General features: G+C 49.4%; 2 protein-coding genes across 2 annotated transcripts; one reads left to right on the forward strand and one right to left on the reverse strand.

Moving 5' to 3' along the window:
* Window positions 1-289: 289 nt before the first annotated feature.
* Window positions 290-5,458, forward strand: LOC142903402 (uncharacterized). The gene is made up of 8 exons (XM_076048982.1): window positions 290-427; window positions 1,088-1,189; window positions 1,407-1,622; window positions 2,320-2,595; window positions 3,601-3,873; window positions 4,101-4,198; window positions 4,416-4,439; window positions 4,520-5,458. The coding sequence occupies exons 1-8, from the start codon at window positions 358-360 to the stop codon at window positions 4,544-4,546; spliced, it is 1,086 nt and encodes a 361-aa protein (XP_075905097.1). The 5' UTR covers window positions 290-357; the 3' UTR covers window positions 4,547-5,458.
* Window positions 5,459-6,612: 1,154 nt separating this feature from the next.
* On the reverse strand, window positions 6,613-10,842 carry tnfsf10 (TNF superfamily member 10). The gene is made up of 6 exons (XM_076048984.1): window positions 10,518-10,842; window positions 9,640-9,768; window positions 8,711-8,756; window positions 8,359-8,484; window positions 8,020-8,285; window positions 6,613-6,922 (listed from the first exon to the last, which is right to left on the reverse strand). The coding sequence occupies exons 1-6, from the start codon at window positions 10,623-10,625 to the stop codon at window positions 6,713-6,715; spliced, it is 885 nt and encodes a 294-aa protein (XP_075905099.1). The 5' UTR covers window positions 10,626-10,842; the 3' UTR covers window positions 6,613-6,712.
* Between the last annotated feature and the right edge of the window lie 2,951 nt (window positions 10,843-13,793).

The raw sequence follows: 13,793 nt of genomic DNA on the forward strand, positions 1-13,793 counted from the left end.
AACAGTGAACCTTTTCAGGCGGACCCAACAAGTGTTGCTTCAATACTGAACATGGAACAAGCAAAGCTTCATACTGTACATTAAATAACTTGTGCAAAATTGGGTTTCAAATTAAAAAACACAACAAAAATAAATAAAATGTGAATAAAAATTGTGTGCCTCTTAAAGATCAAACAACAATAACAAATTGACCAATAATAATATCCTTCAATGAATGTGCAATCATCCATTGGAGGGGAGTGACTTCCCGGAATTCCAGTGATGCTGACAGGCAAGCGTCACCCTCTCAGTCTCTAGGTCCCTCCTCCTTCCCTGTCATTTCCTTCCTGACCCAACTCAAGAAGTATCGGCACTGAAATGGCAACAATGATCAGGATCCACTTGGACCTGGTTGTCATGATTTTTCTGGGAATTTTCAGCAGTGGAGGTGAGTCAGCGAGCGACATGGCAAGTCAATCTCGTCTGTATTTGGTTTTCATTGAAAGCACAGATTTCTGATAGCAGCAGCGACAGCTGAAACTGTCGCAAGAAGAGTTGTTCTGTAATGAATTCTGCTAATGGAGAGTCAAGGATGTTTTTGTTTATTTATCCATTTATTTATTCATTTATTCATAAGATAACAGCAAAAAAAAAAAAACAGCTAAAAATAAATGTAAAGTTGATCATTGACCAATGGAAAAAGTAGGAGTCTATGACTGATTTACTGGGAGGACAGGTCCCAGTGCAAAGTTGAGTTTGTTGATAATTAACTTGATCATTCTTATGATAAGTCATTTGAATGACAATACAATAAAAACTGAAATAATAACAAGATAGTCAACTTGCCAAAAGTCAAGACATACAGAAGTGTTGGAGGTGGAGGACTGAGACTCTCTGGACTTGAACCAACCTTGAAAAACCGGTTTTGGCACACTTGAAAACAAGCGGTGGAATGCAGTGAAAGACTGACAGCATTCCTCTGAGTGACAATGTTCTTCTGCCAGCCTGGAGTCCTGAGAGGCCAGTCAACTCAGCAGGTAGGGGGTGGGAGGCTTTAGATCTCCTTGAGGCCCTGCTTCTGACCGAACCCTCTGCTCACACCGGACAGGTTGTGAAGTTTGTGTCGCCAACAAGAGCTGCGTCCTGCCGTGTCGCTTCCAGGCCGGCCAGGAGGTGGTGATACATTGGATCTACTTGGACTCAACTGACGGTAGGACACTCTCGGCATCGGGGGCCAAGGTCAAAGTTCAGGGATCAAAAAGAAACTGATAGTTGTCCCCTTGTAAACACGACATGCAGCAGCATTGGGAACAGAGGGACTCGGAGCTGTAGCCTGCATAATCCTAGCTGACGTTAGCATTCGCTAGCTGGGGCTCTCAGAAGACAGAAGAAAAATCTAATATAAAATAATTTCTGCCCCCCACTAGAGGCCACCGTCCACTCTTACTACCACAGCAGAGACCAGCTGGAATACCAGAACCAGGACTTCCGCAGTAGGACTCGGCTCTTCATGCAGCAGATCGCAGAAGGAAACGCCTCGCTGCTGCTCAGCGGAGTGCGGTTGAAGGACCAGGGCAGGTACAAGTGCTACACCAGCACCAGCACCCGCAACGCGGAGTCCTTCGTCAACGTGCAGGTGGAAGGTAGGTGTGACAGAGTGATAGAAAGAAACTCAATTAAACAAAAACCCGCAGAGAAACCTGCAGGAGAGGGAAAGTTCTGTGTAAGACAGCTGAGATGTTTGGCAGGAGAGCGTAACACTTGTTGATTAGACTGCTAGCTGCAGATTAAGCAGCCAGATCCGGCTCTGCAGTTACAGCGCCAGGCTGAGAGGTGAAATGTTTAGTCGGCTGCCAGCTGGGAAACTAATAGAGTGGTAGGCTGAAGACTGAAGGTCGTGGAGGAGATAACAGGCCTCCACTTTATCTGCTGTTTTCCAAGGACCCAGGATCAAACATGGAGGTGCCACTTCCCATCATGCCTCTGTGATACTTAAGGACGCATCAGCCAATCAGAACAAACTGAGATAGCAGCACATACAAGGCTGTGACGTTACGAAGGGAATACAAAACTCTTTTCTGACCTTCATTATTTTTTTCGAATGATTAAAAGTCCATGACTTAAAATTCTACAACAGAAAGTTATGGACTGTTTTTCAGGTCAAAAAGTTTCATTTTGTATTGCAGTTCAATTGGAAAAAATGCTTTTAGGGCTATATAGGGTTTTTGGCTGCAGTACCTCATGTAGCCACTGGAGGAGGAACTGCTGTCAGTCTGCTATCCAGTGCTTCCTCTAAAAATAGTCCTCACTCCTCCACTCCCCCACCACCACTCTGTGCAGCTCCAGTGGATGAAGTCCACATCCAGCAGCTGGGCAGCCAGGTCAGCTGCAGGGCCGAGGGCATCTACCCGGAGCCCCAGCTCACCTGGTCCACCTGGCCTCCCTCCAGCCTGTCCCCGGACCAGGAGCCCAGCGTCCAGGTGACCCCGGAGCAGCTCTATACCATCAGGAGCTCTCTGACCCTGGACCACACGTCGTCCACCACCCAGGACGGGAGCTACAGCTGCACTGTGGGCACCGCCAGCAGCAGCAGGACGGCCACGCTCTTCCTCAAAGGTGAGTTTCTGGACCAGGAGAGAGGAGCAGCGGGAGGTTGTGGGTTCAATTCCCCACTAAAGACTAGCAAAATGGCAGCTCATTGTTTGGCCCTCAGTCGTTAGTGGAGTTGGTTTGGGAGTTAGTTTGAGGGTTGGATCAGCCAATCCTTCCAGAGTGCAGCGCCCCATCTGGGGGAGGAGTTAAATGTGAAGGAGAAACTTTTGCATCCTTCAGGATGGAACAATTTCACTGTAACAATGCAACAAATGGTGCTGTGGTGTCTGAAGCCTTGACCCTGCACCTGCAGGCCTCTTGCCTGATAAGGCGAACAGACCCCTCGTTAGCGCGTTCTGTATTGGGCAACCTGTCCTTGGAAGGCTGCATCTCAACTCCCAAGGAAGACTGTGTAGATAACACACATTCTAACTCTGGCCAGGAACTTTCCCATCCTTTCACCTTCTGTGTTACAATTGTCTCTTTGTCCTCCTTGTGTGGAAGCGTGCATGATGACGAGACCTGTGTATAAGGAGGTGATGTTCTAACTACCCTCAGAGAGGTTGTGACCTCTCCAGGCGCCTGTATGATACCTGACTTCTTTGGAATAAACCTGCTTTCATACAATCAAGTCGGCGTCTTCGAGGATTCCTTCAACATCTGCACTTCACTGCTGCAACCTGAAGAATCCATCACAGTGCTTTTTTATCTTGTTGCCAGGCAAGAAGTTGCTATGTTGTTCTTGTAGTTTCATTTCTTGTTGTGTTCCTGCAAGCTGGTGGCCAGACAGGTCAGCTAGGGGGCGCTGTGTCAGTGCCAGCCGCACTCACAATCTCTCTGTTGCTTGTAAATACCTGAAATTAAAAAGAGATTGGAAGATAAAACAACATAGTGAGGCTTGAAAGAAGCAGTTCGCTCAAGCAGAGGTGGTAGGTAAAGGGGGCGTGGCCTGATTGGTGATGACGTCACGATCGTAGCCTCTCATTGGCCGACAGACCGCCTGCTGAATTCTCCTCCTCTTCATTTCAGCCTCTCTGACTTCTTCGTCCGAGGTGACGATACCCTGCACAAGCTGGGGCCTGGACCTGGACCTGGTCTGGAGGTTCAACCACACCGAGGTCATCCTGCGCAGGACCTCGTCCTCGCGGGATGTCTCGGAGTCGTGGAGGCAGCAGGTGGAGCAGGCGTCTCCGTCAGGCGACCTCGCCCTCAAGGACCTGGAGCCGCGTCACTCTGGATTCTACACCTGCACGCTCAGCAACAACGTGACCCAAACCCACCTGACGGTCCACGCCAGTGGAGGTGAGGTAGTGGGAGGAGAAATCCCTGCATGACTCCACCACCCCTCCGTTAGAACTGACGTGACCTGTCGTAAAGGCCATTGTGATATTATTGTGACCTTCAAACGTTGTTGATTAAAGGCTCTCAGACCTGCTGGCCTTTGCATTGAGGGAGAGGAAACTGTCCACCTTGCAAAGACTGTGGTGATAAAGTCACTGACTGAGTCAATCTTTTTTTTTCTTTTCCAGACAGCCGTCCCAACGTTGGCATTATAGCTGCAATTTTCATTGTGCTTGGTGTGCTTGCCATTGCAGTTGGTGGTGTTGCTTTGATGAAGAGGCGGCAGGTAAAACATAGCAACGATAAAAGAAATTGAAACTATTGCTATTTACGTTGTGATTTGTGCTGATGGCACTTTTTCTCTCCTCAGATGTTATATTAAGTGTAACAAGTCAAGATTGATAAAGAGTCAGATTAAGGTACAACTGGTGCTAGAATTGAAAGGTTGAAAGGTCCAGACTCTCTCATGTTCTAATGGCTTCTTTTTTTTTCTCTTCCCCCAGAAGGCAAAAAGAAAGGAGCGCAGGGTAAGTCAATACTGATGCACACCCACTGCTGAACTTTAGACTTGCACTCCTGCTAATTGCTCATTTTTTTCCCTCCTCAGAAAGAAGAGGTGCCTCTCCAGGACTAGTCCAGGCTAATGTGCAATACATATTGTGGATATATGAAAACACTGCACTGACAGTCGAGGGATGTTTTGTTCATGTCATGGTGCTACAGTTGAACACAATGCGTCTCCTTCCATAGACGTCTATACTGAGCAACAACAAAGTGACTTTTTGTCAATGCTTTGCCAAGAAGTCGACAATAGAAGTCTGCAATAATGGAACTGTGAACACTAGAGGACGCAGCGAACTCGTGAAAACACTGGAGATTTTTTGTTTGTTTGTTCTTGAAAGTAAAAAAAATTCTTTGGTAGAAGTACAAGGTACAAAGTACTTTGTAAATAGTTTTTAAAGGATGTAAAGGATGTTTTTTCTCCTTTTGAGAAAAAAGCAATTGAACTATTTCTGTGAAATATTTCCTGACAGTCTTGGCAAACTGCTTTGTGTGTTAGCATGAAACATTTGCACCTTTCTTTCTGTGATTTTCAGGGTTTTAATAAAGTTCTTTCTGGTTTTGTTTGAAATATCTGAAGGATTTGTCTCATTTCACATTTTGGTGCCAACACCTCGGTTAAGGTTGTTTTGCAAAACATCATTAAAATTCAGAGCATTGCTATTGGTTCTTAAGCAACTTACCTCTGCACTCTGACTTCCCAGAAAGCCAGGTAGGTAGACAGGTATGTGGACAGGTAGGTAGACAGGTATGTAGCCCAGCACTGGTTGTCCGACCGTTCCACCCTGTTCAACAGCTCAGCAACAGCAAACAGGGAATTAAGAGAAAATGAAACAAAACAAAACCCAACAATTATATGTGATGTATTTGTCGTCATCTGGTGGAGAGAAAGTGTATTGCAAACTGAGTTTCCATAAAGCCTTTCAGAAAATGTATATTGGATAACTTGACAACAACTTCCAATGTAAAAACTGCTATAACTCCAGTCGATAAAGTGTTTATGTGCAATCTAATCAGGAATTCTGATTCTTAGAAAGTGAAGTCCAATTTTTACTGTCCAACATTCAAAAGTAAAAACAAAAACAAATGCAGCATCTAGACAAAAAAATGAAAAGGTAAAACATTACTTTATTCTTATTCTTATTATTGTTACCAATATTATCATCTCAGCGCTCTGGTGGCAACTCACTTAACCAAGCGCAGAATTTAAGATGACTTTTTGGTAAGGAAGAAGTTTGAGCAAAAAAAGGAAAAATGTTTAATTATTTATTCAAATCAACTTTTTTGTTGTGCAATCAAGACCAAAACAAAAACCCCTGGAGATTTAACCACATCAGCATTCCACTGCGTCTCATGACCTTCAGCAGGCAATCAGCACCCGGACGCAGCACTCGGTGTCCTGCTAATCACCAACAACTAGTTTTATTGTCACGGTTCTTTGCTCCAACACATGGCAGACAGATGAACTGCAGATTTAATTGGAAAAACAAGGGGAAAAAATAGAGAGCGTGAACATTCTGCATCACCTGCACGTCACATGTGCAGGACAGGAAGACGTGACGTGACGGAGAAAAGTCGCTGTCAAACAGCCAGTTAATCAGCAAAGGCACAGCAGAGTCCCGGACTGGGAGCAACAGACGGCGCCAGGTCGGTTTTCAGTTGGAATTGGAAAATAATGAAAAGATTAGCAGGGGAAAAAACCAAGCTGCAGCGTGAGAGCGTCGTGGTGAACAGCAATCAGAGGGAATTCAATGCCTCCGCAGACGCAGCTTCCTCATTAGAGGGATCGCCACACATCGCACACAACAATATATGTCAAACATGTATACAAAGGTGTTTGAACGAGAATTTCCCAAAGATGGCAGCAGAGCATCAGCAAATATCGCCGCCCTGGTGGACAGTCTGAAGGCTGAGGTGTGTACATTGTGAGCGTGCGTTCAAGTGGCGTAGATGGTTACACCGTTTCATACAAGTCTGTATGTTCAGTTGAACTTTGACCTCAAACTGTCTCCACACCAATAGATTCATTTGACGCGTGAATATTGTCGCCCTCTAGAGGTGTTAGTGCGTAGTGCGCCTTCTATACAAGAAGTCGAAGGCTCTTTGGTGTTCCTCAGGCTTGGCAGGCTGTACAGAAACTTCTTTCTTCTTTCTTTCTTTTTTACAAAATTTCTAAAATGGAAACAAAGTCTTTTGATTGGCCGGACGGCGACCGCTGCAGGTTGTTGCGCTCCTCCGTCTAACTGATGAGAAAGGCACCAAAGAAGCTGCTCCTCTCGTCCATGTCCACGGCGGTGGCGTTAGTCACCGTCACAAAGAGCCGGTCGCCGGCGCCCAGCGGGAACAGCCCCCCCTGGTGGGCCGAGTGCAAGGAGAAGTGGGAGTCCCGGGACCAGCAGGAGGTGCGGCTCGTCTTCATCAGCAGGATGGGGACGGGGTAGGAGCTCACCTGTGGGAGATAAAATGAATTAAGGAAAAACATGAAAATGAAAATACGTTAAAAAATACTACAATTTGTTTTTTGTTGAAAGAAATTAAATATTATCTATTCAAAAAATATACCAGCCCATACATATTTTGATATTGTACAGTCTTAGTTTTTGGCTCGGGAATGAAGATGTAGTGAGAGTTTAAAACCAGAGGGGGCAGTAGTGCAGCAGAAAGGATCAAAACAGCCTCATTGGCTGAGACTAATCAATTCTGTCTTTTTAAAGAAGATTGAATAATGGTGAATTTATCATCACTAAAAAAACAATGAAATTAATTGAAAGAACTGACTTGAAACAAAATGTAACAAAGTACAAATACTTTCCAGCATTGTTCACTCACTTTACTTGAGTATTGAGACCGCTGTACTTTTACCTCCTACATTTGTGCTCAAATATCTGCACTTTCTACCCCTTGCATTGGAAAATCATGCTCGTTACATTTCCTGTTTAAAAGATACAAATTATGCTCAAAGTATTTCACGAGTTACATTTTTGTAGTGTTGCTGCTTGAAGTGGAGCTACTGGAACTGTGTTGTTCTGTAGTTCAATATAAAACTGCTCAGTATGTTTTCAGTCCAGAGAAAAATGGAAATGTGTTAAAAGCTTTGGTTAGTGTTATAAAAAGTGTCAACATCCAGTAATGGCTCACTGCTGACAACTATTGATGATTATAATTCAGTTGTGCTGAAGTTGCAAAAACAAAGCAAAGATAGTACTGAGAGGTATGGTGCGAGACTCTCATGCAAGACCTTTGACCTCTGACCTCTGACCTCTGGTCCGTTCAGTCCAGACTATTCCGTCACAACGGTTTCATGTTTCATGTTTACTTTTACTAATAAATGTCAGAAGCTGGACTTTCTTACTTCAGCTTGAGGAGAGAAGTTACATCTGTTGTTTTACTTTGACCAGAGTATTTTTACACAAGGACATAATGCAAATACTAACACCACCTCTGTTTTTAACTTTGTTTCCAGTTTAAAAAGACTGAAGGAATGAATTCCCAACAACAAATATCCCCCCCAAATCAAATCACCCTCAAAGTTTGAGCGCCCCCTACCTTCTTGTAGACGTACTGCAGCAGGGGTCTCCCCCGGCCCTCTGCCTCCTCCTCCTCCTCCTCCTCCTCCTTCTCCTCGCCATCGCCGTGGTGGTGGTCCAGCGAGTGTGTGTGTCTGAAGTAGGTCTGGGCATAGACGTAGTAGAGGCCCGGCCGCGGCACCACCAGCTCGCCCTGCACCAGCTGCACGTCCTGCAGGAAGGCCAGGCCCTTCTGGCCCTCCCACCACCAGATCTTCTGGCCCTGGACGCGGCGGCCGGCCGACACTGACAGAGGGAGAGAGAGTGGTGAGATCAGGAGTTGGGAAGGGGGTGGAGCCACACCTCCTGCTCCACCCACCTCCTCCATCCTGCTGCCGCTGCTCCAGCTCGGGGGCGAAGCTGCCGGTGACGTGCGCCGCCACTTTGGGCCGCGCTGAAGCCCTGTCGGCCATCACCAGTGAGGGCAGCACCCGGGACACCTCGTCTGGCGTGGAGCAAGAAGCAGGAAATGAAACACACACACACACACACACATACACATACACATACACACACACACACACACACACACACACACACACACACACACACACACACACACACACACACACACACACACACACACACACACACCACCGTCAAAAACAACTTCCTGTTACTGCTGTTCCCGCCCTCCGACCAACGCCTTCCTGCTAATGAGTTCTTCTCACCTCGGACCGCCGAGGAAATCTGGGTTTGGTAGCGCTGGGACAGTGACTGCAGGGAGGGAACACACACACACACACACACACACACACACACACACACACACACACACGTCCAGATTATCACAAGTGAGGCCCCTCCCACTCCAGCCCACAGGAAGCCTCGTGCTGTTACCAACTGGCTTCACTGGGAGAAGAATTCACGTTGATCATCATCATCATTCCACTTGATTATGAAGCCCCGCCCCTTTGTAAGTGTTTCCTTACAGGCTCTTTACCAGGTGGACTGGTCAAATACACCCAATGAAACACGTCTAGTGATGACAAAAATGTTGCGTTTCTCCTGTGAACTTGAGGAGAAACATAATAACATGAGTGTGTGTTTCTCTGTGTGTTGGTGTGTGTGTGTGTGTGTGTGAGGCAGGTGAAGGCATTCCTGCGCTGATTAAACCTCCCGGATCGCATCGCATCACATCTTCAGAGCGATGAAGGAGCTCATTGTGCGTCTGAAAACAGCGACTCCCATCGTTTCACTTGGCTTCTCAGGGTTCTGCCCGCTGATAGCCAGGGGAGGCGCCCTCAGACAGACAGGCAGACAGACAGACAGGCAGACAGACAGACAGGTCTCTCTCTCTCTCTCTCTGCTGATGTTTGAGAAACGCAGTGCCAGAACTTCAGATTATTTCTATGGATTTTTCTGAGCCTCTGGGGAGTTCTAACAGGTACCATGGAGTCAGAAGGCCTGGAGTCCAACTGCTGGCTCCATTACAGTGTTGTCATTTGTTGGCAGTCCAAGTGTGTGTGTGTGTGTTCTGGAGGGGCGGGGTGACTCCACTGGGTGTGTGGGGGGATTTTGATGCAGAACAGAGCAGACGTGGAGGAGAACAAACCGAATAAACGCATGACCTTCTTCGACCTTTGACCTTCCTTCCTACCTTCTGGATGAGCAGGTGGAGCTGCTGGGAGACCTGCCAGCAGGGGTCCCCGCGCACCACCGTCACACTCTGCAGGTCGGCGCCGCCCGTCAGGCAGGAGACGCTGCTCCTGGCGAACGTCTCCTTCATCTGGGAGGAAACAACCAATCAGCAGCGACCAAGAAGGAGGTGGTGGAGGAGCAGGAGGAGCAGGAGGAGTAGGAAGAGGAGGAGGGACCACTGCCCCCTGCTGGACACCTTCTCAACACTCAAAGGTGTCTCTTTTTTCAAATAAACACAAGTCTCATCTGTAGGATGTTTAAGTAGGTGAACACGTGACTTGTGATGAGCTTTACGACCAATCAACCGCCGTACTTCGATCCCTCGTAAAAGGGGGCGTGCCCTGCTGAGCACCGCTGGCTCGCGGGCAGGTGTTTGGCCTCTTGCTCCGTCACTTGGCTGCCAGTCAGCAGCACTTCCCGTCAACACGCGCTCACCTAGCGCGTTCGGCGCGCAAGAGCGAGCGCTTATCTGGCCAATCAAGTCGCGCGACCTGCAACTTCCTCGTCACGCTACTTTTTTCTTGTGTTTTTGGGTTGTTGTTTTTTTCCTTGGAGGGAACAAAAACTGCCACACGCGTAAAAAAAAAAAAAACAAGCCGAAAAAAAATAAGGTTTTGGCGCAGTTGAAGTGCGCAGCGCCACGAGAGAGAGAGTGAGAGAGAGAGAGAGAGAGAGAGAGAGAGAGAGAGAGAGAGAGAGAGAGAGAGAGAGAGAGAGAGGGAGGGAGAGAGAGAGAGAGAGAGAGAGACTCCTCTTTGCACGCTCAACCCCGCGGCACGCGCGAGCGAGCGACTGGGTGGGGGAAGAAAGTAAAAGGAAGCAAAGTTTGAGACTCACCGAGTTGAGGGCGGCGGTGAAGTGCAGCACGGTGATGGTGACCACCACCGTCTGCAGCAGCACCGCCAGCAGCAGCAGCACCCCGAGCTGCGGACCGCAGCCCGTCATGACGACACAGCCGCCGTCCCTCCGTGCGTCCGTCCGGCAGCCGAACCTGCGTCGAGTCAGAGCTGCAGGAACAATGGCAGAGAGGGAGAGGGAGAGAGAGAGAGGACTCACTCCTTCACTCCAGGAGGAGGAGGAGGAGGAGGCGGGACTGCCTCAGCTCCACTCCTTCTCCCCTGGCGGCTGCGGCTGCGGCTGCTGCTGCTGCTGCGGCTGCTGCTGCGGCTGCTGCTGCTGCTTCACCAGTTTCTCCGCTGCGGACCTCACTCATTGTTCGCTCCCTGCGCTGGAAAAACACAGATAGCCGCCGAGCTCTTTGTCAGCTTCCGTATCAGAAGCGTAGATCTGCAGGCAGGAGGAGCCGCAGCACCGGGCCGACCTGGCTGGGCCGCGCATTCCCACAAAGCAGGTCACGTGACTGATTGTTAATATATCTACAGACAGAGCGACCAAACAAACGGCGCGCTTGGCCCTCTGTTTTTCCAGCCTCCTGCTAAATCTGCTGCCGTCCTAGCGGAAACGCGGAGGTCTCAGAGGGGGCGGAGCCAACAACACCTGGCCGGCTGTGGGCGTGGCCACTCACCTGGAACAGGAAGCGGCTCCAGCTGATGTCTAGCAGAACTCTGAAAAATGCTTTTTCTTTCAGCCGAAGTGGAGCAGATTTACCTCCAGCGTCAGGGAGTTTGTCTGCTCAGCTCCACCTTCTCTGCGTAGTTTGTCTAATCCTCTCCATGTTTCTCCCGTGACGTGTGGTATGTGGACAGGGGAGATATACTGGTGGTGCTGGTGCTACATCTTGCTGCCTGGCCCTGGAAGCAGACTTCTTCTTTCTTCTTCTTTTCTTTTGACTGATGGCACTTTAAATGGATTTATTTTTCTTATCAGAAAGCAAAACGTGCTGTGTTTTTCCTTCGTACGGGGCTGAAAGGTCTGGCGGCGAGAAGCGGGAGACCAAACATCAACACGGTCACATGACCCGTCGTGGTTAAAAGAGGTGACGACAGAGAGAAGACGCAGTTGTCGCTTCAAATCCTCGGCCTTGTTGTGCTGAGTGCGCTCCTATCTGTATCCTTCTATCAGCCAAAAACACTCACAGCACAAAAAGAAGTGGGTAAACAGCAGGCAGCCGAGTCAGACTCAAGGCCACTCAAGGTCGGACCCTGATACCTTTGCCACTGGAGTGGAGCTCCCCCTGGTGCTCGCAGGGTGACGTTTCCCTCTAAATTGACGAACGCCGCCTTGCCTGTCAACACTGTGACTTGACGTGTCGGAGTCAAGCTGCACTGCACTGCGCTGCACTGCACTGCACTGCACTGCACGCGCTCAGTAACAGCACGACGCCGTCCGTCAGCCCCTGAAAACTGTTTCAAGACGGTCGTTAAAAACTTTCTGCCGGGCTGGAAAGCAACACGACCCGTCGCTGCGGCGCGACGTGATCGGACCCCTCGGTCCCGAGTCTCCGCAACATCTGGCCTCAATCTGGACCCTCAGCCTCACCCCACCCCCCACCCACCCACCCCTCTCCCCCGGAGAGGAGGGGTGAGGGGGGGCTACGTCGGTGCTCTCCACTGCACTGCAGGCCTTGCTGGGGGTCCCTGACAGTCCTCAGTACTCCTGGACACACACACACACACACACACACACACACACACACACAGCCCTCAGAGTGTGTTTTCTGGGCGCCTGCCAAGTTTTGACAGAGTCGAAAGAAAAGAGAGCTGGGCGACTCCCCTCTGGGTCCCCTCGCCGCCCCCCTGCAAAGCCCCCCCCCCCCGACACACACACACATACACACACCCTCTCTCGGTCGCCTTCCTCCACCATACTCTGTCTCCCACTCCCCTCATTCCTTTTTCGCTGCCTCATTCTCTTTGTTTTCACTCTGCAAACTCTCAGAGTTAATCGGCCGCAGTAGCGCTGCAGGGCCTTTAAATCACATCGACGTCTGAGTCCACAACCAAAAAACAACAGCAAACACTGTCACAATCACATGGATCTCTATTGTTGTGAAGGCTCATCAGCTCCACCCTGTCATCATGGCTAATCATCATTTGCTGCAGCAGGAGCAGGAGGGCGCTGCTGGGTTTATTTCTTTCACTGAACATGTGAAAAATTGAACCTGAAAAAAGTGGTTGTGCAGCCCGCCGACCTCTGACCTTGCCCACCGCCGATCACACGGCGACCCAAGGCGCTGCATGTTCACAGCAGAGGCTAGAAAACATTCAGAAATCAGCGCCTTGCCCTGCCAGTTTTCTGACACGACACTCATGTGCCGTAATGGGAACCAGGCGCAATCCGTCGGCGCAATGCTCATTCTTCTTTTATGACTTTTCTTTTCTTTTTTCTTTTTTTTTTTTTGGCAGCACTCGGGCGTCTGTTTCACCTGGAATCCCTCTGCTGTGAAACGAGGGGCGGACGCAATGCGGACCATTAATGAGAGCGCAATCCTGACAGAGCACAACAACAACAGCAGCAGCCGCAGCTTGGACTGATTAGAGACTGGCGGGGCTGGTGACGAGGACCACCAGAGGACCATCAGAGGACCACCAGAGGACCATCAGAGGACCACCAGAGGACCACCAGAGGACCATCAGAGGACCACTAGAGGACCACTGGAGGACCACTGGAGGACCACTAGAGGACCACTGGAGGACCATCAGAGGAGCACTGGAGGACCACTAAAGGACCACTGGAGGAGCACTGGAGGACCACTGGAGGACCATCAGAGGACCACTAGAGGACCACTGGAGGACCATCAGAGGAGCACTGGAGGACCACTAAAGGACCACTGGAGGAGCACTGGAGGACCACTGGAGGACCATCAGAGGACCACTGGAGGACCACTGGAGGACCACTAGAGGAGCACTGGAGGAGCACTGGAGGACCTGAGCAATGTGAGCTCGGCTGCAAGATAAAGATCTCCCAAAAAGACTGGAATCAATTAAGTGTGGAGCCCAGTCTGACAGGGCCAATCAGAGTCCTCCAAGGGTGTGAACAGGGTCGAAAGGTCCTCGTTGATGCCGAGGGATTTTTTCCTGCTGATTAGCCCCTAGAAACTATGTATGTGTGTGTGGCCACGGCCACCAACAGAAGTCCTTGTGCAGTGACCAACCAGCTTCGATGCCAGAGGAGGAGCCCGATTGGTCCGTTTGAACATGACCTCAAGGTTCA

This window comes from Nelusetta ayraudi, unplaced genomic scaffold, assembly GCF_046127955.1.
Source record: "Nelusetta ayraudi isolate G7.1 ecotype Tasmania unplaced genomic scaffold, CSIRO-AGI_Nayr_v1 ptg000110l, whole genome shotgun sequence".
NCBI lineage: Eukaryota > Metazoa > Chordata > Actinopteri > Tetraodontiformes > Monacanthidae > Nelusetta > Nelusetta ayraudi.